This window comes from Papilio xuthus, unplaced genomic scaffold (assembly GCF_000836235.2).
Source record: "Papilio xuthus unplaced genomic scaffold, Pxut_1.1 DF829758.1, whole genome shotgun sequence".
Taxonomy (NCBI): domain Eukaryota; kingdom Metazoa; phylum Arthropoda; class Insecta; order Lepidoptera; family Papilionidae; genus Papilio; species Papilio xuthus.
In genome coordinates, this window is record NW_013528891.1 from 3596509 (window position 1) to 3622957 (window position 26449).

Sequence of the window (26449 nt, forward strand, 5' to 3'; positions counted from 1 at the left end):
ATGGTATGAAAACGAAAAAAAATCTAAACCGTTTTTTTCCGTGGTTCTTCTTTACTAACATTCTTTATAATAATTAAAGATCAATGTGGTTTTTTAAGATGTTACTGCAGTGGGAACTCACTTCTACATTTCGAAAACGAATAGCGGACATTTCCTATGCAAAAAAGTGTATTTTACTTTTAACTTAGCATCGTAAATTACTTCCGATGAAAATTTGGCAGCTGTGCCTATCCCTGCTTACACCGGATAGATAAAACAGACATTGTCGTCATTCGAATTTCGAAATAGAAACAATTTGCGTTTTACAACCCGATGCACAAACAAGTCTACGGCGCCGCGTCTGCCTCGGCCTAGACTTCAAAGACAGGTTTGAGAAAAAAAAAACAATCCAGTTAGCAACAGACACTGGCCACTTGTGTCGTTCGTTCGTTCATTAAAATATCGTCGAAAAGGCGAATTCTAAATTTAAACTTTGATGTTAACATTCCAAAGAGAACAAGACTATAGAGATCGTAAAACATGGTGCAAAGAAAATAAGACATGCGGCCAAAATGGCCTTGAATTTGATACGTTTGCAAATATAATTTTGAAATTATAAACCGAAAATAAATAATGGGATAAAAAAAAACTTTAACCCAACGACAAACATTCATTGCGCCAAGTACTTCGTAGTACAATTTTATAAGTAACTTATTAAAAATACAAAAAAAAAAAAAGAATTAGGCGTAAAGAAGAAATATTTGATCTTTGATGTCAACAACTTTGAGTAGATATAGCGTTATCCTTATAAAATTAACGTACCGAGTTTTGTATTAAGGAAAGTTGTGTCATTTTTTTTTAATTTTTTGATTTTCCACAAATGACGCCATAAACAAAACCCATTATTAAGCTCAAAATGAATCTGATTGGGTTTCATTGCGTAAAAATAACAGATATAGATAAATGTCAGGTCAACCTAGGCTTATATTCCTACGAGTTTCCCTCTACTATTTCTACATAGTCAAGAAAATATATAACACCACACTAGAACTTTTTACAAGTAGACTATTTTAGAAATTTAAAGGTGGAAGAGGAAGGCTTTCCTTTACTGTCTAAACAAACCTATTCATTCTCACTTTAAAAAAAAACTGTCAAAGGAAAATTCCATTCAAAGTTTCGTTCCGGAGACATTTTGTGACAAATAAAATAACGCATAAAATTAACAAGATAATCGTATCATAATCGTTTATTAACCTCGTAAATTGTTTGATATTTAAAGGTTTGACTACCCCATTAGCTAATAAAGTCGTATTATTTTTTTTTAATGGAATAAAAACGGTGATGCGATGCATCCAGCCCATTAGCGCCGAAATATATCGATAAGCAAGACTGGTCTGACTGTCGGCGGCTTTGAACCGCGGTATGCGAAACCATCCAGTCTCGAGATATTTAAGGACGTCTGGGTTAATGTTGCCATGTTTTAATTCGAATTTATGGGATATATATTTAAAAAAAAATAAACATATAAAAGTATAGTCAGTAATTTGCAGTGTATCTTTGATCAGAGGATTTTTTGTGTAAAATTTACTTTTATGGTTTCTAAATGTGTTAAAAACAAAAACTTAATTATTAGCTGATGTCTTTCAGACTATGTTCTACATCCATGCCAAATTTTAGCGAGATCCATACAGCCGATCTGAAGATACAATCCATACAAAAATTCTCATTTATAATATTAGTAAGATGAATCATCTTTTCAAGTTGTATAATAAACTAATTATTATAATTTATATTTTAAATTCTATGACATTTCCTAGAAATTACACATCCAGTATTTATCAAGTTCATAAAGTCATGACTCAATTTATATTAACGATAATATCAATGACGAACTTAAAAACAATTCAATTTTAAATCGTATTTATTAAGCAAAATAGGTGACTCATATTTATTTTCATTCAAGCATTTTTTTATATTAATAATTTTAACTTAAATTTATGGTCACCTTAGTGAGTACGGCGGGAATAAAGTCGGATTTGTAGTCCTTTTTTTGCGTCTCATTTGTGTGACCGCGTCTCACGCCGAGAAAGCGATAGACCAGGGCTTCTAAACTTTACTTCGAATAAAGTTTATTATATTATATTTTTTATGTTAGACATGTCCTGTTATATAGTCCTGATTCTCATGATTATATTACGAAATAATTAAATGACACATTACGTTAATACGTTTGATTTTTGATAGAGTGAAATAGACAAAGATTTTAAATTGCTAGAAACAATGCTAAAATATTAGGAAAACGTCATCTCTGCCTTTTAATTTAAAAATTTGATATATGAACCAAAAACCTATGTTGATAAAATTAAATTACAACAAAATATTATTACTGAGAAATTAGTTACTGGATAAAAGAGATCTTTACATTTCCTATAATATTACCCTCATTAGCGAAAGAAAGCGGGCCGCGGTTTATGTAGCCATGATAAAGAGGCTGTGTGGTCGGCGAAGCTTCACGAGTCGGACGCTTTGAAGGGATACATATATCGTCGGCGATAAAAGGAGATAAACGGTGCGGCATTGCTTGAAAACTATAACATGTACAATGTATGTATGGAGCAAAACTCCATCCAATCAAGAACCAAAAGTAATGCAAAAGAACACGATTATAACTATTTCTTATATGGATATGTACGCATTTGTGGTTCTATGTTTTTATATATATAGTTTAGTCATCTTGACCGATTTTTAAAGAGTAATTTTAATGTCAATGACCGTAGTAATTAGACCATTACTATCTTATGTTAACCCAGATTTGTATGCGGGTTATTAAATTTTAAAATAGTTTTTTTTATATTTTTTTTAGGAATTAAATCAATGGAAAATAACAGCCTGCATCCTTTATGATTGCAATATTTAAAAATAAAAAGTTATGGAAGTAATTGTACCTTTATATTTAAAAAAAAGTATTGACTGCCAGTGACAATACTCTTATTAGATTGTACGTTGCCTACCTTTAAAAAAAGTTTGTTGCGAACTTTGTTGGTTTAGGTTATGTGGCTGAACGTCAAAAAGCCCTTTGCCTCATCTGTTAAAAACTTATAAGTACTTAAGGCCTGTCAATAGTCAGGGAAACCTTGACTTGGGACGTTACGGTACTATGATTTATAAAAAAAATTACCGGGTATTACACCCATGTTTCCTTCTTAAAAAATCAATGTGATGGAAATTTCTGTTAATGTCTTTATAACTTTTTGTTGCAATACCTTCAAAATTGTTGTCTCCGCATGACCTCTACGTATTATTCAATCATCTTTACAGGATTCACGGAGTTGGAAGCGTGTTTCAATTACTATCGAGCAAAAAATATCGATTGTTCATTGTTATCATTAATTACTAAATTAAACAAGGGCTTATTATTTAGAACCACGCCCGCTGACTACATCGGGCTTTTTCATTTGCCGCCATCATGCGTTTACTATTAATATAATAATTACATATAATTATTAAAACTACTAAATTGCAAACGTTAAGATGCGATTAAAAAATCGAGCGACAAACGAAAATGACTCTTAATTACTAAGGTCAATAAGGGGTGAGTCGCGAAGCTTAACCCGGATGACGGCACAAAAAAGTTTGTATGAGACTATATCAAGGCAAAACTACGCAAAGGAGTAGCAGTTGTGCTCGAGGCGTCGTGGGAGTTGGTCATATACACGACCAGGCAAAGGACGCTGCCGTTTTAAATTTTTTGTGTTGTGATTATTTTAATTTAAGGATTGTGTGAAATGCAGTGGTTTCTGGCTGGTTTACTATGTTGGGCGACGCTTGCGATAGGAAGCGGTGAGTGGGTCCTGTATTTGTTCGCTTTAACGGTTTTCACGTAGGGCTATACCGTTGCTGTCGCGAATTAAATGCGAGATATTTATCGCATTTTTTTTATAAAAACTTAACGGTTTAGCTTTCGCACATGACGAAAAGTTTTATTAAAAACGTTTTTATCGTTTCTTAACTAAATGACTGGCTGATAATCCTAACTTGGATGCGATTAAATAGAAAAAAATGTGGCTTATTACGGCATTCCTTTACCTCAGTTTCCATAGGACATTTGAAAAAAATCCCTACAAGTTGCTTTATCTACTTTAAAAATATAAAGTAACTAAAGAATTTCAGATAGAGAGACACGTTTAATTTTCATTACCAAATCATGTACAAAAACATATTGTCATATCTGAATTTTTAAGGACCTATAAATTTAAGCAATAGAAATTTAGGGTTAGAGGTAGGTTCGGTGATTGGTCCCGTGATGGGACAAGACTATTTCAAGGGCGTAGCCAGACGATGATCTAGTCTAGGTCTAAGGGAGTTTTATTTCAAAGAAAAGCATATGAATGTGTGCTCCAAATTTTTGGAAAAAGTAGTGTTTGAGTTATCTATGTGGTTCTATAAAGATTGTAAGCATCTTAGGATTTAGAAGTATTTTACATTTTACCTAAGCTACCTCTCCTAGCTTATTCTGACGACGCGACAACCATGGTCCACTCATGACTCATTTGTTCCTTTGCGTTTGTCTCAAAAAAAAACGAAATTAAAAAATATTGTTAAAAAATATTTTGTCAAGCTCGACGTACTTTAGCAAGGTGTTAAAGATAACAGGTTATTTGTTGAATAAAATATGTGTTATCAAGTACAGTTAGCCGGCGATAATTTTGGCGCCACCTTTGCTTATGAACGCTTCATTGATAAACAATTTATACAAATAAAATTATTGACACAAAACATAAGATAAAAAGATTGACGTTCGTCACCGCAATGACCAAGCGGGTGTTCCCGCAATTTTTTGGACCAAGCAGATGAAATAATAAGTATGAAGATTGCTGATGGCCAGTCCTTTATACTCTTTTCTATTAAAGACAGGCAATAAATCGGCTAACGGTTTTTTGGATATTATAGCGATATTAGGCCTTTAATAGATGGAGGAGAGGATGCACGGAAAGAAAATATTTTCCCTTCCCATGCATCCTCTCATCCGGAGAGTCCAATTCCACTTCCCATCCTTTCCTTATAAGAAAAAGGATGGGAAGGGAAAAAGGACTACATTAGACCTCCGGGACACACACTCATTAGACTGTACGCGGAATTGCTTCCACTTGACGCCTGTCTTCTGTGTGGTCGTGGTATTACACCGGGCGAGCCTGGACAATTCCTGCGAAGATGTTAAAGCGGGCTCTACCACTGTTACTATAGTTATTTAAACGACGTAGAACAGTTTAAATTCCATTATTACAGTATCCTAATATGGAAGAATGATATCATTATGAGCAGTACACTATGTGAATTTAAAACGTATTCAAATTGCATACAAACTACATTTACATACAATCGAGTCGTACAAATCAACGAATATCAGTGACATAAACTTGCGAGACGAAATTATATATTAAAAACAAAAAAATATATAAAATATCAAATTAAATAACAAAAAAAAATATCACAAATTATTTATCTAAAAATCATAATTCGTTTTTATGATTTTTAAGCAACTAGCTGTTCCGCACGACTCCGTCTTTGCGGTATTTAAAAAAAACTTAGTAAGTAACTTATGTGTTCCAAATTTCATCGCGATTCGTTGAGCCATTAGAGAGACAACTTCTGAAAAACATCCATCCATAGATCTAAACATTCGCATTTATAGTATTAGTAAGATAATAAATTATAATTGCTAAAATAAGTAAGTATTTGACCACAAAAAAAAATAATTTATATTTTTTTTGTGAAGTCGTCTACAGTATAGAACCGTTAACAACGTCTAGCGACAAGTTGATAGCATCTGTGGCGGATGGCGCCAATTTTTTTATGACAACTCCCGTCACTATATTTATTCTACGTTTGAACTTTTTTTATGGCAAGATTTTGCATTAGAAGCAAGTAAATTGAAAGAAATTAAATTAATTTTCATTGTAACATGACATGCCACTTAGTTTTATTTTTGTATGGAAGATAATTCGCCAACTGAACGTGTTAAATACTTTTTAAATTTGCAATACAAGTAACGTCTATATAAAAAAAATGTTTGGGGAAGATACATTTTATGAATGAATTTCTCGCAGGAAAGTTGCAGTGAAAATTGTATTTAACAGATTAACAACACGATTTATTATTATAACAAACAGGACAGACAAACGGGACAATAAATGACTTCGTCCTTTCAACAAACTAATAACAAACGAGGAAAAACGCTTCATTCCCACGACCAGCCTAATTGACTGTTGCGCCAATCTAATTGTCATTGATAATTAAAACGATCTTTCAAAGATAAGGCAAAATAATATAAAAATATAATATAACGGACTGTCGCCCGCGACTACATTCGCGTGCAATTAAAAAAAATAATAAGTAGCCTATGTGTTCTAGACTATGTTCTATATATAAATTTTCATCAAAATCCGTTGAACCGTTTCGGAGATACTTTCAAACATCCATCCTTTTACACGTATTTATATTAGTAAGATTATAATAAAGAAACTTGAAGGCTGACATAGATAGCATGGATTTATCTATTAACTATTATTTTGTAACATTGTATAATATTTCAAATATACATACTATTCACCTACCTGTGTACTCCTTGCCTCCAGAAGGATTTTGCCGTGTTATTGACACTAAAAATATTGAACAGATTCTTCGGACATTAGTGCACGACTGTACCACAAAATGTTGCCACTTCTAGCACTTTACTTAATATATTTTACTTAATTTTTTTAATATTATCATCGTGACTTCAATGACAGTATTATTTACATGCATCACGGGGATGTGACATCATGAGATAGCAAGAGGTCACAGCTGGATGAATGAAACGCGACCCCTGACCGATGATAACGAAATGACGTATCCGCCGAATCAAAGCACGCGCTTGCCGCCATTACACTGACGCATGTTTTTTTTCACAAAGACAAATGTTTTAGTTTTAATGACAACAAATTTTTGAAAGCCAGTATTCAATTTTGTTTTATTTAAGTTAAAAAACCTTTTTGATTGAGATTGAAATATGAACTTTGCATTGTTGCAATTGTAAAAGCTGATGACTCACTTGGTACAATGGACGTAAAGGAAACGAAAATATCAGGTATCCAAAGCTCAAACCCCGATGATTCATTGGAATCACGTAATGAAAACATTATTGATTTATGCAACACATTCTGGAAGGAACGCAAAAACAATTTAGGTAATAAGTTATTTAAAAAAGTAATTTCTAAAACATCCACTGCATCTTCTAATACCGATAAATCTTTAATTATTCTATAGCCATTCTATCTGCACTCGGAACATAATTTACTCTAAAATATTGTAATATTTCCTTGTCGGGATATAGGCTTGTCATACTTTTCGTACGTCCCACAGGGCAACAGGGGTAAGACAAAATGCATTCGCTCCGAATCTATTCCATAGCGAACTTCGAAATTGTATGTAACTAACGCGCAACAATCACGTGACTTATCTTAAGTTATTGTCAATTCTATACATTATTGAAGTTCGTTATGGAATCTCATCGTAGCGAAAATCACTTTGTCTAACCTTCCAGAGATGCAAATCGCCGCCATTTTGTCATTCTCACCTGACATTGACATGTACAGTCGGTAACAGCGTGTATATAATTTTATTTATTATAAATATTAGGTATGAAGTAATTAAAATATTATTATGAACTTCAACCCCGTTCATATTATGTACAGGAATCGGTTTGCGTTATTGATAACAGTATGAGCTCATGATTTCGTGTAAATATACATAAATTGTTGTTTTCTTGTGACACGTGTTCGCACATAACGGTATATTAGTTCATGGTTCAATAAATATTATTATAACTCACATTTTAACATATATTTCTAAATCAATAAGGATTAACTAACCGTTGATTTCTGAGACTTAAATCTTTGTAACTTTTAGTAATCTCTAGGTGTGGTGGTGCTTACAACATATTTTTTTATAATTTGTAAATATTAATGGCATAACCGTAGCAACTTTATTGTATCACTGCTAAAATCTTACTATCTTACTAATATTATAAATGCGTGTGATCAGATGGATGTTTGTTTGAAGGTATATCTGGCATGGCTCAATGGATTTCGCTGAAATTTGGCATACATCATGATCAGCTCACTATACGTCCCCACCGAGGGGCTCGGAGCCTACCCTAAGTTAAGGGTGATTAGGCCGTAGTCAACCACGCTGGCCAAGTGCGGGTTGGGTGACTTCGCACATATCTTTGAATTACTTCTCAGATATGTGCATGTTGCATCACGATGTTTTCCTTCACCGTAAGAACGTCGGATAAATGTACATATGTATAATGTCGGAAATCGAAAAACACATTTTTACATGGCGGGATTCGAACCAAGGACCTGCAGATTGCAAGTCAAGTGCTTGACCACTGAGCCACCGACGCTCCATTTTTGGCATAAATATAAAACATATTCTGGAAGAACACATAGGCTACTTATTATGTTTTTTAATGTTACGCGGACGGAGTCACGGACGGGTAGCAATTAAATAAATTATTTTATAATAAAAAAAGATCCAAAAGATCCGTGATACATGATATGATGTTGATCCACTTGCTGGCATTGAAGGCTATTGCCCCCGGCCTTAGACCACCGGCCGGTAGATCAGGTATCTATACTGTACACTTCATGCCAATATTAACGACATAAATTTTTATAAATTTAAGTATTAAAATTAAATTGTTTTTTTTTCTGTCTACTTCTTACTTCTTACTCTTATTAATGTTAAAATTGCGAATGTTTGAATGGGTGGAGGTTTGTTTGAGGGTATCTCCAGAACGGCTGCATAGATCACGCTGAAATTTAACACAGATGTAGAACATAGTTTATAAGAACGCATAGGCTACAGTTAGTCGTTTTTTAATATGATTTGTCGTTTGTGTAATCGTTTTTTAGTTTAATTTAATTAAATAACGAACTAAATGTAAGACAAAAGTGTTATAACTGAAAAACATGTATAGTAAAAAGCATTTTAAACCATAAAATCGAACCTGGAACTGGCTGAAACTCGATTACCGTTACTAAGTAATGTCAAATGTAACATAATATACATGTTGACCCTAATTTAATACAAGAAGTGTACAGTAAACAACATAAATATTGAATATTCTCGGATTACCGTTATCCGCTCGAGAACTCGTTCCGTGCGGCGAACTTGACACTTTGCATATCACAGATCCTGATTACACTTACGGCCAATATTACTGGGACAATATTTTATAAAACTTTTTAACTTTTAACTAACGAATATTCTATAATATATATTTTCAAATATTCTCCAACTCCAATATAATTATAAGAAAATTACAGAAAATGCATCTATAATAATACAATACCACAAAATTAACTAGTTCAGGAGACAGAACCGACAAAATTTTGTGAAAAATGTTTTTTTAATCCCAATAAAAATTTTTTAATTTTTTAATAATTTAATAACAGAACATTGCAGTGGAACCAAGCGATAGCTATATCTTACTTCTTACTAATTTTACTTATTAGTAAGTAGTGTTAGAAAGAAAATCCGAAAATGTGTCAGTGTATTGACTCAACACTAGCCTTACTAAAATGTCGACGTTTATGTCCCCTCACTAATCATTCTGACACTTGATTTTGTAACGAAAGCACGCCCGCGACAAATTTCTTACTAATATTATAAATGCTAATGTTTAGATGGCTCGATGGATGAATGTTTGTTAGAAGGTATCTCTAGTACGGCTGCAACGATCTCGCTGAAATTTGGCATACATTTAGAACATAACCTGGAAGAACACATAGGCTATTAAGTTTTTTTTTAATACTGCACGGACGGAGTTGCGATCCACAGATGGTGTATTAAGAATAGTGTCACAAAAGCGACATTCTACGTATATTAAGTTATTTTCTAAACGCCGCAACTAACCTATTAGTTTGATTAGAATGCACCAAAAAAAACTTTCCGATCATTCAACCGATAAAAAGTTATTTTTAGGTTAACCAGAATTATAACCGGTTAGATTCGGAAATCTAAATATAAAAGGAATGTAAGGTTTTGTAATAAATAAAGACGGATTCACAGACATGATCTTGGTCTCGTTTTGGCTGAAAATGTTTACATTGCTGTACAAATATACATACGGGGGTGTAGGAATGTCTACATAAACTATAACGCTATGAATTTTTAATGTAAACAGATTTAGGAATTCGTTCTACTTTTATCGAAATGTTCAGATATTTCTATAATCCATGAGCACATACCTTGCAAAATAAACTGAAACTTAACTCACGCACGTAACCCAGAGATGTAAGCAGAGACCATTTTTCGTTAATAGCCCAATGGTTAAGGGTACGGTTTTACGATGACGTGGTAGATGGTTCGAATCCCGCCATTCGAGTATTGTCGTAAACCATGTCCTAGCACAAGCATAGAGCTTAGTTAGAATTGTACAATAAATACATATAGTAAATTAACAAAAATATGCTAATATTTACATTAAAAAAGAAACAAAAAATACCATAGACCTTTATTTGGCGCTTGACAGACCTGGTTCGCGTCTTCTATAATATGTCAATGAAAATATTGGTTAAAAGAAATGACTTTTTATTAATATAATATATAATATTTTGTTGTCAAATCATATAGCAGTGTTAAAATGAAGTTTATTATAATACTTAATTATTGAAAAAATTATGATTTTTAAAATTATAAATTGCAAAATTTCGATATGACATAATATTAAAAACTTTTCATCGAGATAAAATTTGACTATCAAAGTTTTTAGTCAATAGATCAACTACTTTATTGTTTTTATAGATTAAAATATATTGAAGCTTTAATAAAAATACATGTTTTTTGGTCGTATTTTTAAAAACAATTCACAAGAAAAGCTTAGATGTTAATTAGTTTTGTTTGCAAGCGATAAACTTTACAATACTCAATTAATATAATTATTTAATGTAGTTCTATCAATTTTCCTCATTCGTTGTTTGTACATCGTTAGTTCATTCATAATTAATGAATGATATTATGTTTACTTAGAAATTGTTATCGGAATAAATTCTTGCATATTTTTTTTAATTATTCCAGTCGTCAGGGAAATCTAATCTTTAGGTATTTAATTAGGAACGTACTATATTAATATTTTATTTATACTTTTTTAACTTTGTTTTAAATAATTACCGGTTGTCCTTAACTCTGTCTGCGCGGAATTAAAGATAGTATAAGTAGACTGTGTGTTCTTCCAGACTATGTTTTATATCTATGCTAAATTTAATCGAGATCCGTTCAGCCGTTCTGGAATCTTCTTTGTTTGTTTGGAGGTATCTCAAGAAAGGCTGCAGGGTTCTCGTGTAAATTTGCTATAGATGTAGAACATAGCCTTTCTGCTCGGAAGGAATCGCGGGCGACAGCTAGTATTCATAAAAACATTATTCATTCAATCCTTATTCTTGGAAAGTCCGTAAACATAAACTTTCTATATTGAATTTCTCGTGTGTTTGACATCTTTTTAAAAAAAAAGTTGTGAGGTTTTTCCGTAGTAATAAGATTACTTTTCCTCTTTGTAAAATATACAACTATTTATTATTCTGAATTGAATAAGGAAATGCGTGTTGAGGATGGCAACACTTCCGTCAATTTGAATTAAAAAAGGGAGATCTTTTTTTTTCTGAATCTTATTCATTTTATTCATAGCAATAAAAATATCCCAACTAGAATAACTATCTTATATTGATTTTTCGGCAGACAGTTAATTAATTTATTACTTACAAATCTTCGAAGTCCTGTCTGTCCCATGCAGGCGGTATCAAGGGCGTTTTCAATTTCACTTCCCGCCTAAAACAGCGGTTTTTGTTTTAAAAATTGACATTTCCCATCGACGTAGTCTCATGATGTGTAGTTATTGAGCCAATTGTTTGACGCTAATAATAGAACTGCAATAATTGCGAGGGTTAAAGGGCAACTCGAGTATCGAACGACCGAACGCCGCGCGCCGAAAACGCCTCGCCTCACTTTCGGCAGGACATGCTTCCGAATTGGCGGGGTTTTTTTTCTAAACGTCAAACTTTTTAGTTTTGTGTTTTGACACCAGAGTAATCGATAAAAAATTAAGTATAATTTTGAAAGATGTTACACTGCAATTATTATAATCAATACTTTATAGAGAAATTGGCGCGAAAATTACACTTTTTTTTAAATTCAATGACAGTAAATATAACGTTATTATTTTTTTCAAAACTTCAATAGGTTGATAGTACAGCGACGTAAGCACGAAAGCGAACCGTAACAAAACGAAATATAATCAAGATAAACCTTTATGACCCTAGGTGCTGAAAGTCCGTTAGAACGAACCAAATTCACAATAGGCTATCAAATTTGAAATCCGTTTTAGTCCCTTTCGATTTATGAGGGCAAAGTCAAAACGTAATTACTAAAGTCAAATAAACTCTTCATTATTCATGATCAGTTCGTAATTGTAAAGATCGTTTAAAAATAGCTCCGTTTTATCTTAAAGTGGCAATTAAACGCAAACAGGATAAACACGGGCTATAATTAGAATGTAATTTCTCGTCGTTCGAATGACTGCAACGCGCGATCATGTGACATATAACTACAATACTGGCCACATACAGACTAAAGAGACGAGACAGATTAAAAATTAATTGCCTTGTCATTTTTAAATAGAGAAGGTCAAAGACACTATTTTTGGTCTCTATCACAGGATAAAAAAACGAGCCAAACTACGTCTGTATGTGATTAATAAAAAATATTAAAAAGCACTGAACAGATTCTAATACTATCTTAACCAACAGATGTGTAATTTTAATAGTTTAATATTTTATATAATTAATAGCTGGCGCATGCGACTGAGTCTGCGTGGAATTAAAAAAAAACTTAATGAGTAGTCTACGTGTTTTTCCTGACTATATTCTACATCTATGCCCAATTTAATCAAGATCTATACAGCCATTCTCGAGCTACTTTAAACAAGCATCCATCCATCCATCCATCTATCTAAACATTCGCATATATTAGTAAGATGGTTAAAGAAGAAAAAAGTTAATACCACATCACACCTGTCTTTTACTTTTTTTATTACTAATTTTGGCCTCAAATCCGTTTAGCTGTTTTGGAGATACCTTCAAATAAACATCCATCCAAATATTCGCATTTATAATATAATGTTAGTAAAACTAAATATCTTTGTTTTAGAACTGCCAGATTTGTTAGAAACAAATCCATCAGTGGAGGTGCAATGCTTGGCTGGTACAGAATGGAAGAGCAACTGTCACAGTTGTCGATGTCTGGCAAACGGCATCGCGGAGTGCTCCAAAGAGGAGTTATGTGACACCAGTATAACTGGTAAGTAAAGATTATTATGAGAAAAAAAAGTTATTGGAGTGTCAGTTAGAAAAATTAAAGAGCATTAACCGTTGGTTTCTGAGACTGAAATCGCTTTGTAAAGCATATCGTCATCCCTGTCATTATCTTTGGTAGCACAGAGATAAAAATATGTTTTAAACGGGGACTTTGGGGTCAGAAATCCACGGTAAATGTATTTAATGTTAAATTACCACAGTAGACAATTATAGTAGGTGTAAATTACTATTGATTCAGTGTTACTGCTTACTTTATTTGGAGGCAAACGAAACCATGAAATGGACGGGACGAAACTAACCAAATTTTTATCCAAGACTTGTTTTTTAAACATTAATTCTAGTTTAAAACGACTGCATGCAAAATGTGATCTGAGTTCTTACTAATATTATAAATGCGAATGGAAAAATGAATGGAGGGATGTTTGCTAGAAGGTGTCTGCTGTACAGCTAAACATGTCTTGATGAAATTTGACAAAGAACACAGTCTGGACGAACACATTGGCTACAAATTGAGTTGTTTTTTTTAATTCCTCACGAGTGGAGTTGCGGCTAGTATATAATAAAAAGAAATGTGCCAATGGTTCATGTTTAATGGACATTGAAGACTTTGACTTGATTTGTTTTCCAGCGGACCCCATACCTTGCAAGCCGCAAACAGTTTTTAGCAGGGATTGTAGCAGCTGTATCTGTCTGCCCAACGGCAAAGCGCAGTGCACACCGGGTGTTTGCAATCGGTCAAACAGTAAGTACTACTATATATTATGTGCCAAATTTATCAAGTTATCTTACTAATATAAATGCGAAAGTTTACATGAATAGCATAATGGATATGTGTTAGAAGGTATCTTCGGAATGGCTCAACAGATCTCGATGTAATTTGGCTCATATGTAGAACATAGTCTGGAAGAACACATAGGCTAGTAATTATGTTTTTTAAATCGCGCGGACGGAGTCGCGGGCGCTAGTACTATAAATGCGAAAGTTTAGATGAATGGATTGATTCAACGGATCTCGATGTAATTTGGCTCATATGTAGAACATAGTCTGGAAGAACACATAGGCTAGTAATTATGTTTTTTAAATCGCGCGGACGGAGTCGCGGGCGCTAGTACTATAAATGCGATAGTTTAGATGAATGGATTGATAATTGATTCAACGGATCTCGATGTAATTTGGTTCACACACACACAATTTGACACAAAGAGATTTTTTTTAAATTTCGCGCGGATTGAGTCGCCGGCCAGCATTACCTATGTTACAAAGTTTGATTTTTGAATTGTAATAAACTTTTTTCTTTATTTGGCAGACTATAGGTAGTTAATTCCGATGCCAGCTTAGTCAATGAGCTATTAAAAATGCAATAACAATAAAATGGACTCATTATAAGGCCTCATAATGGGAGGATCACTTATTTAATACTTCCTGAATCATTATGTTTTCAATCGATGCTTGTTTATATCAAACTAGCTGTTGCCCGCAATTCCATCCGCCCGAAATTAAAAAAAAAATAAGTAGCCTATGTGTTCTTCCAGACTATGTACTATATGTATTCCAATTTTAATCGAGATTCATGCATCCATCCCGATGGATGTTTGTTAGAAGGTATCTCATCTATCCATCCATCTAAATATTCACATATTAGTAAGATAGTAAGATGTAAATGCCGCACAGGTATACCCACGAAGCGATATGCTCAGTGGGGACATCTACATCAAACGACTGTTTAAGTAACCATTTACAACATGGAGTGCGAAAGTTAATCCTTAATAATAATTCTGTGCTATTTAGATGTTATACCAAAAATTTTCATTATTCTGACATAGCTTTCGCCTGCGACTGTCCGCGTGGAATTAAAAAAAAAAGAATTTGAAATAAAAACTACCCTATCTCCCAAATTGTAGTAAAATATAGATGCTTACAAAATTTTATAAGAATTGTTTGTCTAGTTTCAGAATTTATCGCGAACATGCATTGTGACATGATTTTTTTATTTATGTAAGATTTAAAAACTTAACAAATTATGTATTATTCCAGTTCCAAAGAGATCCGAGTTGCTATCGGGTAAGGAGTGTTCGCCGGGGTCCAAATGGTCGAGCCAGTGCAACGAATGCCACTGCACCAGTGAGGGATATTCGTCCTGCACTGAAATGAAATGTCCCGGTCAGGAGAACGGTAAGAGAAAGAGATTGAAATTGAAACATAACACTTACTTCATGTTTTCAGCATCCTCAGCTCACTATACGTCCCCACTGAGAGGCTTGGAACCTACCAACCACGCTGGCCTAGTTTGACCGGTTTGACTTCACACACGCCTTTGTATTTCTTAACAGATATTTGCAAGTAACATCACAATGTTTACCTTCACCGTAAGGACTTCGGATAAATATACATATGAAATCCGAAAAACGCATTGGGACTGGATTCGAACCCAGTTTACAGGTCAAGTGTCCTTGAGCCAATGACATTCTCATGTTTACGTCTTTTACAAATAATTACTGATAATAAACAAGTTGGTTTCGACTATCTTTTATATATCGTAAATACTTTTCAATTCATACATACATTATCTTACCATAGTTCTTTCTAAAAGAACAATTGACAATCATAAAGTAATGAAAAAACGAAACCTATTACTATTGACTCTAGATAAAGTGGCTATAATTAAAATAATTTTAATGACAGAGGCAACACTACGCTGCGCTCCCGACTCCGTCTGGATGAACGAATGTAACACGTGCTGGTGTACTACCGACGGTCGGGCAACGTGTACTAGGATGGGGTGCATGGGGTCACCAGGTAACTATAACTTTTGAATGAATAGAAGGAAAGCCAATATATCCACAAGTGTGGCAACACTGGAATTCTATAGACATCAGCTATAGGTCCCCACTGACGGCCTCGGAGCTTACCCTGAGTTAGTGGTGACTAGGCCATAGTCAACGCTGACCCAGTGCGAGTTGACTTCAACATATCTTTAAATTTCTTCCTAAATATTTGAAGGTTGCATCACGATGTTTTCTTTCACCGTCGTAAGAACGTCGGATAAACGTCTATTTTATGGGGAAAATTCTCGTTTACGTTGTATTGGAATCTTTGACATATGTACTTTTATTTGTTTCAGCAATTGATTTCAATGTTAAGGCCACGGAAGAACCTATTATTACAAAGGTAAGTAAAATCAAAGTTACTAGAATAGTTCACATTCATTTTGTTCTAATTTAAAACCAAATTATCGGATCATATGTCCGTGTCTCATACATTCGATTTTTCAAGATAATTTAACCATATTGCACTTGTTGCTAAGAAAAAAAAAATAATTTGGTGAAAGATTCGGGAAATACATGAAACTATCATGAATTCATTTTTAATTATTTCTTAGTAGTAATTTTAATTATTTCGTATTTCATTTATATCGTTAAAAGTGTTTAATGTTTCACATTATGCCATTCGGTTGCACCAACGCTCTTGCATAATTTCAGGTAAGTAAAAATATGCTTTTACGCTTTTATGTGACTAAATATATTACTTTTAACTTATTAACATGTCAAGACTTAACAATTTACTATAATTGAACCTACAGCCTTAACCATTTTAGAAATTACACAAACGTACAAGTATGAAGGTTTGTTTTAATGCAATTTGTAAAAAAAAGTAGCTACAGTCTTTTAAATGGGTTTCCATTGCCGAAAGATGTCTTAAAATCTATTCCTTTCACCCTCTTTTATAAAGAGTGCAATATGACAGTTCTTTTGGCAGTGAAAACTTACTTTTATATTAATCAGTTACTACTTACCAAACATTTTTTTTAGGATTATGAAATAGAATACATATTAATAGATGATCCGCGCAATCACTTAAAAAGATCTGTCTGCAAACCGAATTCAGAGTTCCAAATGGATTGCAATCCTTGTCGATGCGCTGCGGATGGACAAAGTTTCTCTTGTACGAGGAACGAATGTATGGAGAAAGATGATGACTTCATAAACAAAGATGTGGAGGTATTCATGAAAGACGAGGTAAATATTTTTAATCTGTTGTTCTTTTTAATCTATGACTTCACACAAGTTACATAAATTCATAGATTAGGTGACAGTTATATTATTTCTCTGATACTTAACAATTTTCATTATAAATGATTGTCTACTGCTGAACGTAGCCCTTCAAGATATCCAACCATAACCAAGGAAAGCCAAGGTGGCCAACATTAAAAAATGTAAAGCCCAAAGATGTATGTTATGAAAATTGCTGCCTAAAAAACTTGTACTAAATATTGGCATAACAACAAACATATGTGTACTTACATGTCTTATTCCTAAGGGCGTAGATCACATAGAGAAGCACTCTGAAGTTGTCTGCAAACCGCAAGTAATTTTCCACATCGGCTGCAACACTTGTCACTGCAATTTCGATGGTTCTGACTTCAGCTGCACCAACAAACCTTGTCCGTTACCTAAAGACGTCGAAATATTTCACGAACTAAAGGTACATACGTCATTCGTAATGCCGCGCGATTTTGTTTGTTTTTTTTTTAAGGCAAAAGTAACAAAGTCTTACAGCCAAGTTTAATTAGTTATAACCGTGATATTTTTTTTGTTTAATTCGGATTATTTTAGAGAAAAGTAAAGCAGTTGAATATTGAAAAAAAAATTAAAAACTAAAGCAGTTTTACTATTACTTTTCTTTTGTTTTGTTTCAGGATATGAAGCCTATAGTACCATAACTATTAAATGCATTAGAATAAATATTATGCAGAAATAAACAAAGAATAAATTGTAAACGTGTAAATAAAGTATTAAATAAATAAAATGCAGTTTTTATTATTAAACAATAATTATTTTATTTTCAGCCAAATTAAGTTTTAGTTAAATCGGAAAGGTAAAGGAAGACCAAAAGTATGGAAGAATTGTGTGGAAGAGGATATGCGTAGGAAGGAGGTAGATTCAAATATGACGGCTGAGATGTATGGAGTAGTACATACAGTGCCGACTCTCCGTAGGGATAAAGGCAGGTTGATGATGATGAAATCTAAATTAAGATTTTTTTATTACTTTTCTAGATTTTAAGATCGAAAGTAAATAAAGAGAACAGCACAAAGGCGGTCATCTGTTCAGCGAATAGAATGTTCATTAAAGATTGTAACACATGTTGGTGCAATGAGGATGGAACCAGTTACTTCTGCACAAGGAAGGTCTGCGTCTTGGAAGTATCAGATGAAAATGCAGAGCTGTCAGAGGTACACATTTTATTTTAAAAAAATACTTAAATAGTAGCCTATTTTTTCTCTCAGACCATGTTCTATATGTATGCCAAATTTCATCGAGATCTATGCTGCCGTTCTGGAGATATCTTCTAACAAACATCCATCCATCTAAACATCCGCATTTATAATATACTACTTGCAGCCAGCTACTCTACCCGCGGGGAATAACAGTGGTAGAGCCCGCTTTAACATCTTCGCACGTAGTGGCGAAATACCACGACCACACAGAAGACAGGCGTGAAGTGGAGGCAATTGCGCGTTTCGTCTGATGAGTGTGCGTCCCGAAGGCCTAATTTACTCCTCTTTCCTTTCCTACCCTTTTTCTCTAATAAGGATGGGAAGGGAAAATGTTTTCTTTCTGTGCATCCTCTCCTCCGCCGATTAAAGGTAGACAACGCATATGCAAATGCGTATGTCTATGGGCAACGGTAACTTCGGTATTTCAACGATTTCAGGTGGCCCGCTCGCTCGTTTGCCACCTTATAATATAAAAAAAAAATATTTCATCCATTTGATGTTACATTTACTTACTTCTTAGTCTGAAGAGTTGTTTTATTGTACAGAACGCTCGCGTTATAAAACAGAAGTGTCGTCCGGACGAGGTGTTTGAAATGGATTGTAACATGTGTCGTTGCAATCCCGACGGCCAGTCATATTCTTGTACTAGACGAGCGTGTTACCCTGATGATGTACCTGATGATGTACAGGTTAGGGATGTTCTCTCATTCACGGTGATGGTATTCCGATAATTCGACCTCACTAAATGTGGGTACGTGTTGCTTCTCGATATCGGATAGCTCTTTTGGTGATGGTATTTCTACGTCTATTAAATATTAGCTTAAATAAGCTTCATAAAAGATTATTGTAGTTTTAAAGATTGTATTTTTTGTTATAATTTTCTGTTACAGAAATCGGACAGTATCGCAGAAAAAAATGATTCAATATCGTCAAGGAAGAGACGTGCTGTTCAACAGGTAATGTTTGCATTTGTATATAAACAAAGATTTTAAAATTGATTTTATTAAACCTTTGTAAACGTTAACTGTAATAAGGGTTACGGAGGAAGAGGGCTTAAAAGTACCTTAATTTTTCATTGCTATTATCAGCTCACTATACATTCCCACTGAGAGGTTACCTTACCTTCCCTAAGTTAGGAGTAACTAGGCATTAGTCAACCACGCTGGTCATGTGCGGGTTGCATCACGATGTTTTCCTTCACTGTAATAACGTCGGATAAATTGGTACATGGCGGGATTTGAACCCAGGACCTGCAGATTATAAGCTTAAATCCTGAGCCACCGACACTCTTTTTTGTACTACAAAAAAACTAATTTCACCTAATTCACTGCCACCTATATCTTACCTTCTCACGTTGTTACCTTTTTAAAAAGATAAAGTGAAGAAAATTCACAATAGGATTTTGTAGATGGGTTTCTGAAGCATAAACTTATGATACGTGTATATAACTCGTACTGTATCCAGTAGGAGCCGCCCAAAGCGTGCCAGCCGGGGCAGGAATTCCGTATCGATTGCAACAAATGCCTCTGCAACAATGAGGGTCACGACTTCTCCTGTACGCGCATTGATTGCGCCTTGCTTAACAGTAACAGTAATGGTGGAGTCAGGACAAAGCGAGGTTAGTCAAAAAACTGCACTATATTAACTGAACGTTCAATTGGCAGTGTCCTATTGCAGTCACTTTTCTGGCTTTGTGTGAAACTAGCATTATAGTATACTAGGTGTCGCCCGTGACTCGGTTCGCGCGGAATTATAAAAATAATAATCAGTAGCCTATGTGTTCTTCCAGACTATGCTTCTACATTTATGCCAAATTTCAGCGAGATCCATGCATCCATTTTGGAGATATCTTCAAACAAACATCCATTCATCCATCTAAATATTCATATCAGTAAGATTGAAGACGACAAGGTCTGGGAGATGATGAAACTATAATTATAATATCTCTTACAGAAACTACAGAAGAGATTAGCACCAACTGTTCCGCGGGTGCAGCGTTCCAACGCGCCTGCAACGTATGTCTTTGCGGAGCTGACGGCCAGCGCGCGACGTGCACCACGCACGACTGTGACCAGGTCAAAACTAGCGATGGATTAAATGCACCGGGTAAGTGAAAGAGATAGAGATACTAATAGAAAGTGATAGAGATACAAAAACAAAAAGGCATATTGCTAAAGTAGGATGGGAAGGGAAGTGGATTTAGCTGAGTATTAGGGTTATGTATAGGTAAAAAAAATATTCTTTCTCCGTACATCCTGTTCTCTGGTTAACAATAGCAAATTTGCTACCTTTTGACTTAAGGCAGATGTCTTCTTGCCTCGCACAGCTGCGTTGTGGAACGGTCTGTCCTCGGCGGTATTTCCAAACCAATACGACTTAGGGATCTTCAAGAAGCGAGCATACCATTTCCTTAAAGGCCGGCAACGCATCTGCGGTTCCTCTGGTGTTGTAGATGTCCATGGGTGTCGTTTACCACCTCGGTGTTTCCGCCGCTCGTTTGCCCCCTTTCTCTCATAAAAAAAAGGGTGGTGGAAGTAACCTCAGCAAAGTGCTTGCTCGCAATCTTACTAATATTATAAATGCGAATTTTTGGATAGATAGACGGATGCATGGATGATACATCCATAGGGATGGATGGATGTTTGTTTGAAGGTATCTCCAAAACAGCTGTATGACACTCACTGAAATTTGGCATAGATGTAAAACATAGTCTGGAAGAACACAGCCTACTTAAGTTTTTTTTTCTGCGCGGTTGGAATCACAAATGACCGCTAGTAAGCAATAAAAATATATACGCAGTGTGGTGGGACATAACTGGGAGGGTGTTCAACTTTTTAATTTGTTCCAGAATCAGATCCTAACTTCCGATGCAATCCAGGAGAACAGTTCAAGCGAGAGTGTAACGATTGCACGTGTTCCGCTGACGGCAAGAGCGTGTTCTGTACTCTACGTTACTGCTCCGTTTACACGCCTTGAATTAAGAGAACACGGACCGCACTGCAAATGTAACCTTAAATCATGGTGATAAAACATATTTTCGATTGATCCGTCGGTCTCTTTTCGTTGGATCAATCGATTTTCACTCAGTTGCATTTGATTTGTATAGCGCAATACCGTAAAATACGACTTACCTCCTATCATATTTTCGTCATTCAAATATTTTTTACTGCGAGACATGAAAGTACGTGCCAACTCAAACGCTACTACACACAAGACACTAAAAGTAGGCGTCCATTGACACACCCGTAACGGTTTGCTTGTTGATAAATGGCGTCTTTCGAAGCGCTAGGCGCGTACGATAGAGGCGAAAATCATACAAAGCAAACTAAAATCCCTTGCAGGTCGTGCGTGCGATGCGTCTTGCTCGGGATAATGGACGCGTACCTTTATTGGATAAGTACACAGGCTTATAAAATTGATAATACTATAATTCTGCAAACGCATAAGTATAATATAAAAATTATGCTTTGTTGAGAAGTCGGGAATATTCAAATCTGTTTTAGCTACTTTCGTGTCTTGAAGACTTCAGTGTTGACAGCATTAAAAGTATTTTATTTATTCCATTTTAACACTGGCCGTTTTTTTGTCGTAATTTTTTTTTAAATTTTTATTTGTCTTTTTATCTATAAAATATTTAAATTCATATGATTGACATATCTAAATATATTCAAAATACATATTTTATTTAATAGATTACAATTATTTTATTATAATCTAATTTTGTAATTTTATAAAAACTGTATTAAATAAAAAAAGTAATTAAGTAATTAAACAATAAATAAATTTAATAAAATGGTAACATTATTTTGCTTTTCTATCTGTATACATAAGGCAAAAGTTTTTTGGATTATTTCGCTCGGTGGGGGCACAGCTGCGCCCCCAGATAAATAACATAATATTAACAAAGTATTTGTTGTCAGAATCTATCAATATTATTGACTTTAGTTTTTCTTAATTATTTTATTTAGACTATTTTAGTTCATAATCATAGACATTTTTTTTTAATGGCAACAGCGTTCTATCAAAATTACTCAATATTTTTTTTTATTTTACGGTGATGGATAACAAGTTTAATTATTTTTTTTTAATAACAAAATTAATCGATTTTCAGAGGGTGTATATTACTTAAAAGTTTTGTTTTTTTTTTCGCTCTATATTTAAAATATTATTTTTTTGTATTTCATGATATTTAAAGCCTTAGTGGATGCAAACAAGGTCTGTGAAAACATTACTCCTACGCGCTGTTATAATAAGTTAATAGAAAATACGTAAATAAACTTAATACTATGTTTTTAAATTGTCACGAAACGAATAAACGAGTTTGAATTTCATTTAGAGTTTTATTTCATCATCATCATCAACTCACTATACGTCCCCACCGAGGGGCTCGGCGCCTACCCTAAGTTAAGGGTGATTAGGCCATAGTCAACCACGCTGGCCAAGTGCGGGTTGACTTCACACATACCTTCGGAGGACTTTTATGTGGTAATTTTCCCCAGTGTTGTCGTCTACATTTCAATCTTACTCATATTATAAATGCGAATGTTTGGCTGAATGGATGAAATTCCTAATTATTCCTAGGATGTTTGTGAGAAGGTATTCCTTGAACGGCTGCATAGATCTCGCTAAAATTGCTCGCTGGAAGAAGGCATAGGCTACTAGTTAAGTTTTTTTAATTTACGTACAGACAGAAACTATTAAATAAAAAAAGTAAACCTAATACAAACTTTTTTCTTAAGTTTATCGTTTTCAGTAAAGCTTAATAATAGTCGTGATATTACAAAAATTGCGAAATACATTGCTAACTAAAATTCATTTGACATAACGAAATAGAGGTTAGTTTGAGTGTACATTCAAAAGAATTATTTAAAAGAAAAACGATGTTTTGACTTCTCCAAAGTTAATACCAAAACACTAGCAAATCGTATAAATTTTATCCTAATAAAGAAACTTATCGTCAAATAAATCTAAGCAATAAAGCGTGTTTTATTACAACATAACTTTCTTTACAACGTAATTAATTAAGACTTGTTTCGTATTCATATAAGATTATTAGAAAATGATTCTTAAATGTGTTTTGTGCGTTACGTGCTGGCTTTGTACAGTACAATGTTCTCTGTGTAAGTAATATTTAGGATTTTATAATATTAAAACGAGTAATCAATAAAAAAACAAATCTGACTCAACTCTTATAACCCTGGGGGAGAAACATTGAAACACTCTTTGCAATAACCGTAGGTTTCTGAGATCAAAATCCTCGTTTAAAACATATTATCACTGTTGTCAAATGACAGGGATGACGATATGTTTTATTAAAATATTTGATCTCAAAAATAAACGGCAACAATCAACTTTTAATAACCTACACTTAGTAAACATTCGTCATTTAGTTAAAGTAATACGTGTCAATTTTATTTAGCAAACGTATCCAGTATTCATCCAGAATATTTGCCTATAAAGGAAGGAGATCCGTGCGTAAAAGGCAAAATGTATAAAATATCTTGCAACACTTGTCATTGCGCCGACACTAACGCCCTCTATTGTACAAAAATGGCTTGCTTAGAACACGAAGATATGAAACGATTCAGTTTAATTAATAAACAAAGCCATCAAAGAGATTTAAGAGGAGGAAATGAAAAAGACACTAAGAAAGATAAGAAATATTTACCTGATTTACCAGAAGGGAGATGCGTTCCGGGGAAATTGTACCATAAAGAATGCCAAAAATGCTACTGCGATATTAATGGAAAACCTTTATGTAATCCATCGAAGCCAACAAAATGCAAAGAACCACCAAAAAGTAAGTCATTAGAATTTTAATTTTTTAATATTTAAGTCTCAAATGCCAAAGGCATTTGTAAATACAGCCAAAAGATTTTTTTAAAGCATCGAAAGGATAAGGAATATTTAGTCACAATAAATGATAGCGTATAACTCAATATTCTATCCTTTTAAGCTAATACGGCGTAATGCAATTCGCTAATTACTTGATGAATAAAGGTACTCGTCCTTTGGCCCGCGCAATGCACGCACGGCCTGCAACTGATTTTAGTTTGCTTCATCTGATTTGACATAACGCTGCGTCCATCATCCGCGCCGCATCGACAGACAAAGCAAATCGGTTTAATCCACGCATACATCATGCGCAGGCCAATTAACGTGTACCTTTTATCAACTAATTAGCGAATAGAAAATGAATTAATTTATATCTACCCAGTAATGGATGTTACCACACCAATGGATGTAAGCCCACCAATCACAAACAAGGAATTCTCGCAGCTGCCAATCCTACCGCATTCTGCCGTGAAATGCCAATCAGGCAAAATATACTTGATAGATTGCAACACTTGTCTATGCTTAGACAACGGAAACCTTCTTTGCGAGACATTGCTTTGCCTTAACAAAGATGAAGAGAATGCTGTAAAGGCGAAAAAGTGGTCAGGTACATTTATGTGATTTTTTAAAGAAACACGAGATCGTCTCAAACGACCTGATGTTTTTTTGACCGTGTAAATAACGAGTCAAATCAGTAAATTAATAATCGATGTATTTAAACTTCAATTTAATAATTTATACTAAACTAAGTTAAATAAATCCTTCAAAATATCCTTCTATTTGTTTTAAACAGGGATAAAATGTAAAAATGCAGACGACGCCCTTTCCGACCGCTGTATTCGTTGCGATTGCAAAAACAACATCACAGAATGTCGTGCAGTACCGGGCTGTGCAATGCCGGCTAAGATGAAGTTACATGGCAATACAAAGATGCGCCTTAACCTTGATATCAAGAAAGAAAAGTGTAAACCAGGCGCAGTTTATAAGTACGTTATCAAGAGCTGATATATATATTATATTTTTTTTATATTATAAGATGGCAAACGAGCGAGCGGCCACCTGAAATAGCTGAATAGCGAAGTGACCGTTGCCCATAATTAGGTCTCCGGGACGCATTATAGTCTTAGTTTATCGTAGGCTGGTACTGGTGGTCAATTTGACCCCCATTTTGCTCGATGATTGAAGAGTGAGGTATCAATTGATTTGTATTCTACGGATCTATTCTTTAATTACTTATTGCTTGTTCTAGAACTGACTGCAACCGTTGCTACTGTCAGTCGGATCTGTCACTGCGATGCACCCAAAAGTCCTGTCTGAACTATCGACAGGCCCTCAAGCTGAAGAACCTACGCTCCTATCTTCAAAAACATGGTCTTTAAAACACAAAAGAGACGGCAATTTAGTTTTTAATCTGTAAAAAAGTAATTGAATAAATGAGAAACATATGCTCTTTGCTTTTTTATTTTCTTTTGTAAGAATATAAAGTAACCTACCATTTTGGGTTCATTGTTTTTTACCTATACCCAAAATCGACCTGATACGGTGCTTACTGCTGTGGCATGTGTAGTTTTTTTATATCATAATGTGGCAAACGAGCGAGTGGCCACCTGAAATCACTGAATTAGCGACATGACCGTTGCCCATACGCAATTGCATATGCGTTGCTGTCTATCTTTAAAAAGTTTGGTGCAAATACCTCATACTTAGTCACTGGTTCAACTAGATTTCTGGCAGGTCGAAAAGACCGATTAATAAAGACCGAAGTCAAATCCGATCCAAGCTAGAATATCGACCAATTACACTATGGTCGATCAGGAATTGCCTATCAAAAGAACATAGTGCCCAGCGACAAAAAGAGGAAAAAAAAACTGCTGTTGATAGATTTTTTATGTTTATTAGCAATTAACTAGTTTAGTATTTTAGCGCGTCGTTAATTTTTATA

The 26449-nt window shown here is 34.3% G+C and overlaps 1 protein-coding gene across 1 annotated transcript; it reads left to right on the forward strand.

Annotated features, from left to right (window-relative positions):
• The first annotated feature begins 3635 nt into the window (after positions 1 to 3635).
• On the forward strand, positions 3636 to 25936 carry LOC106118552 (kielin/chordin-like protein). Its single transcript, XM_013313253.1, has 16 exons — positions 3636 to 3819; positions 13228 to 13377; positions 14023 to 14136; positions 15429 to 15566; positions 16077 to 16190; positions 16516 to 16562; positions 18451 to 18627; positions 19218 to 19361; positions 19563 to 19628; positions 20140 to 20290; positions 20626 to 20778; positions 21521 to 21646; positions 24092 to 24472; positions 24890 to 25114; positions 25301 to 25493; positions 25757 to 25936. The coding sequence occupies exons 1-16, from the start codon at positions 3765 to 3767 to the stop codon at positions 25884 to 25886; spliced, it is 2364 nt and encodes a 787-aa protein (XP_013168707.1). The 5' UTR covers positions 3636 to 3764; the 3' UTR covers positions 25887 to 25936.
• Positions 25937 to 26449: the final 513 nt, after the last annotated feature.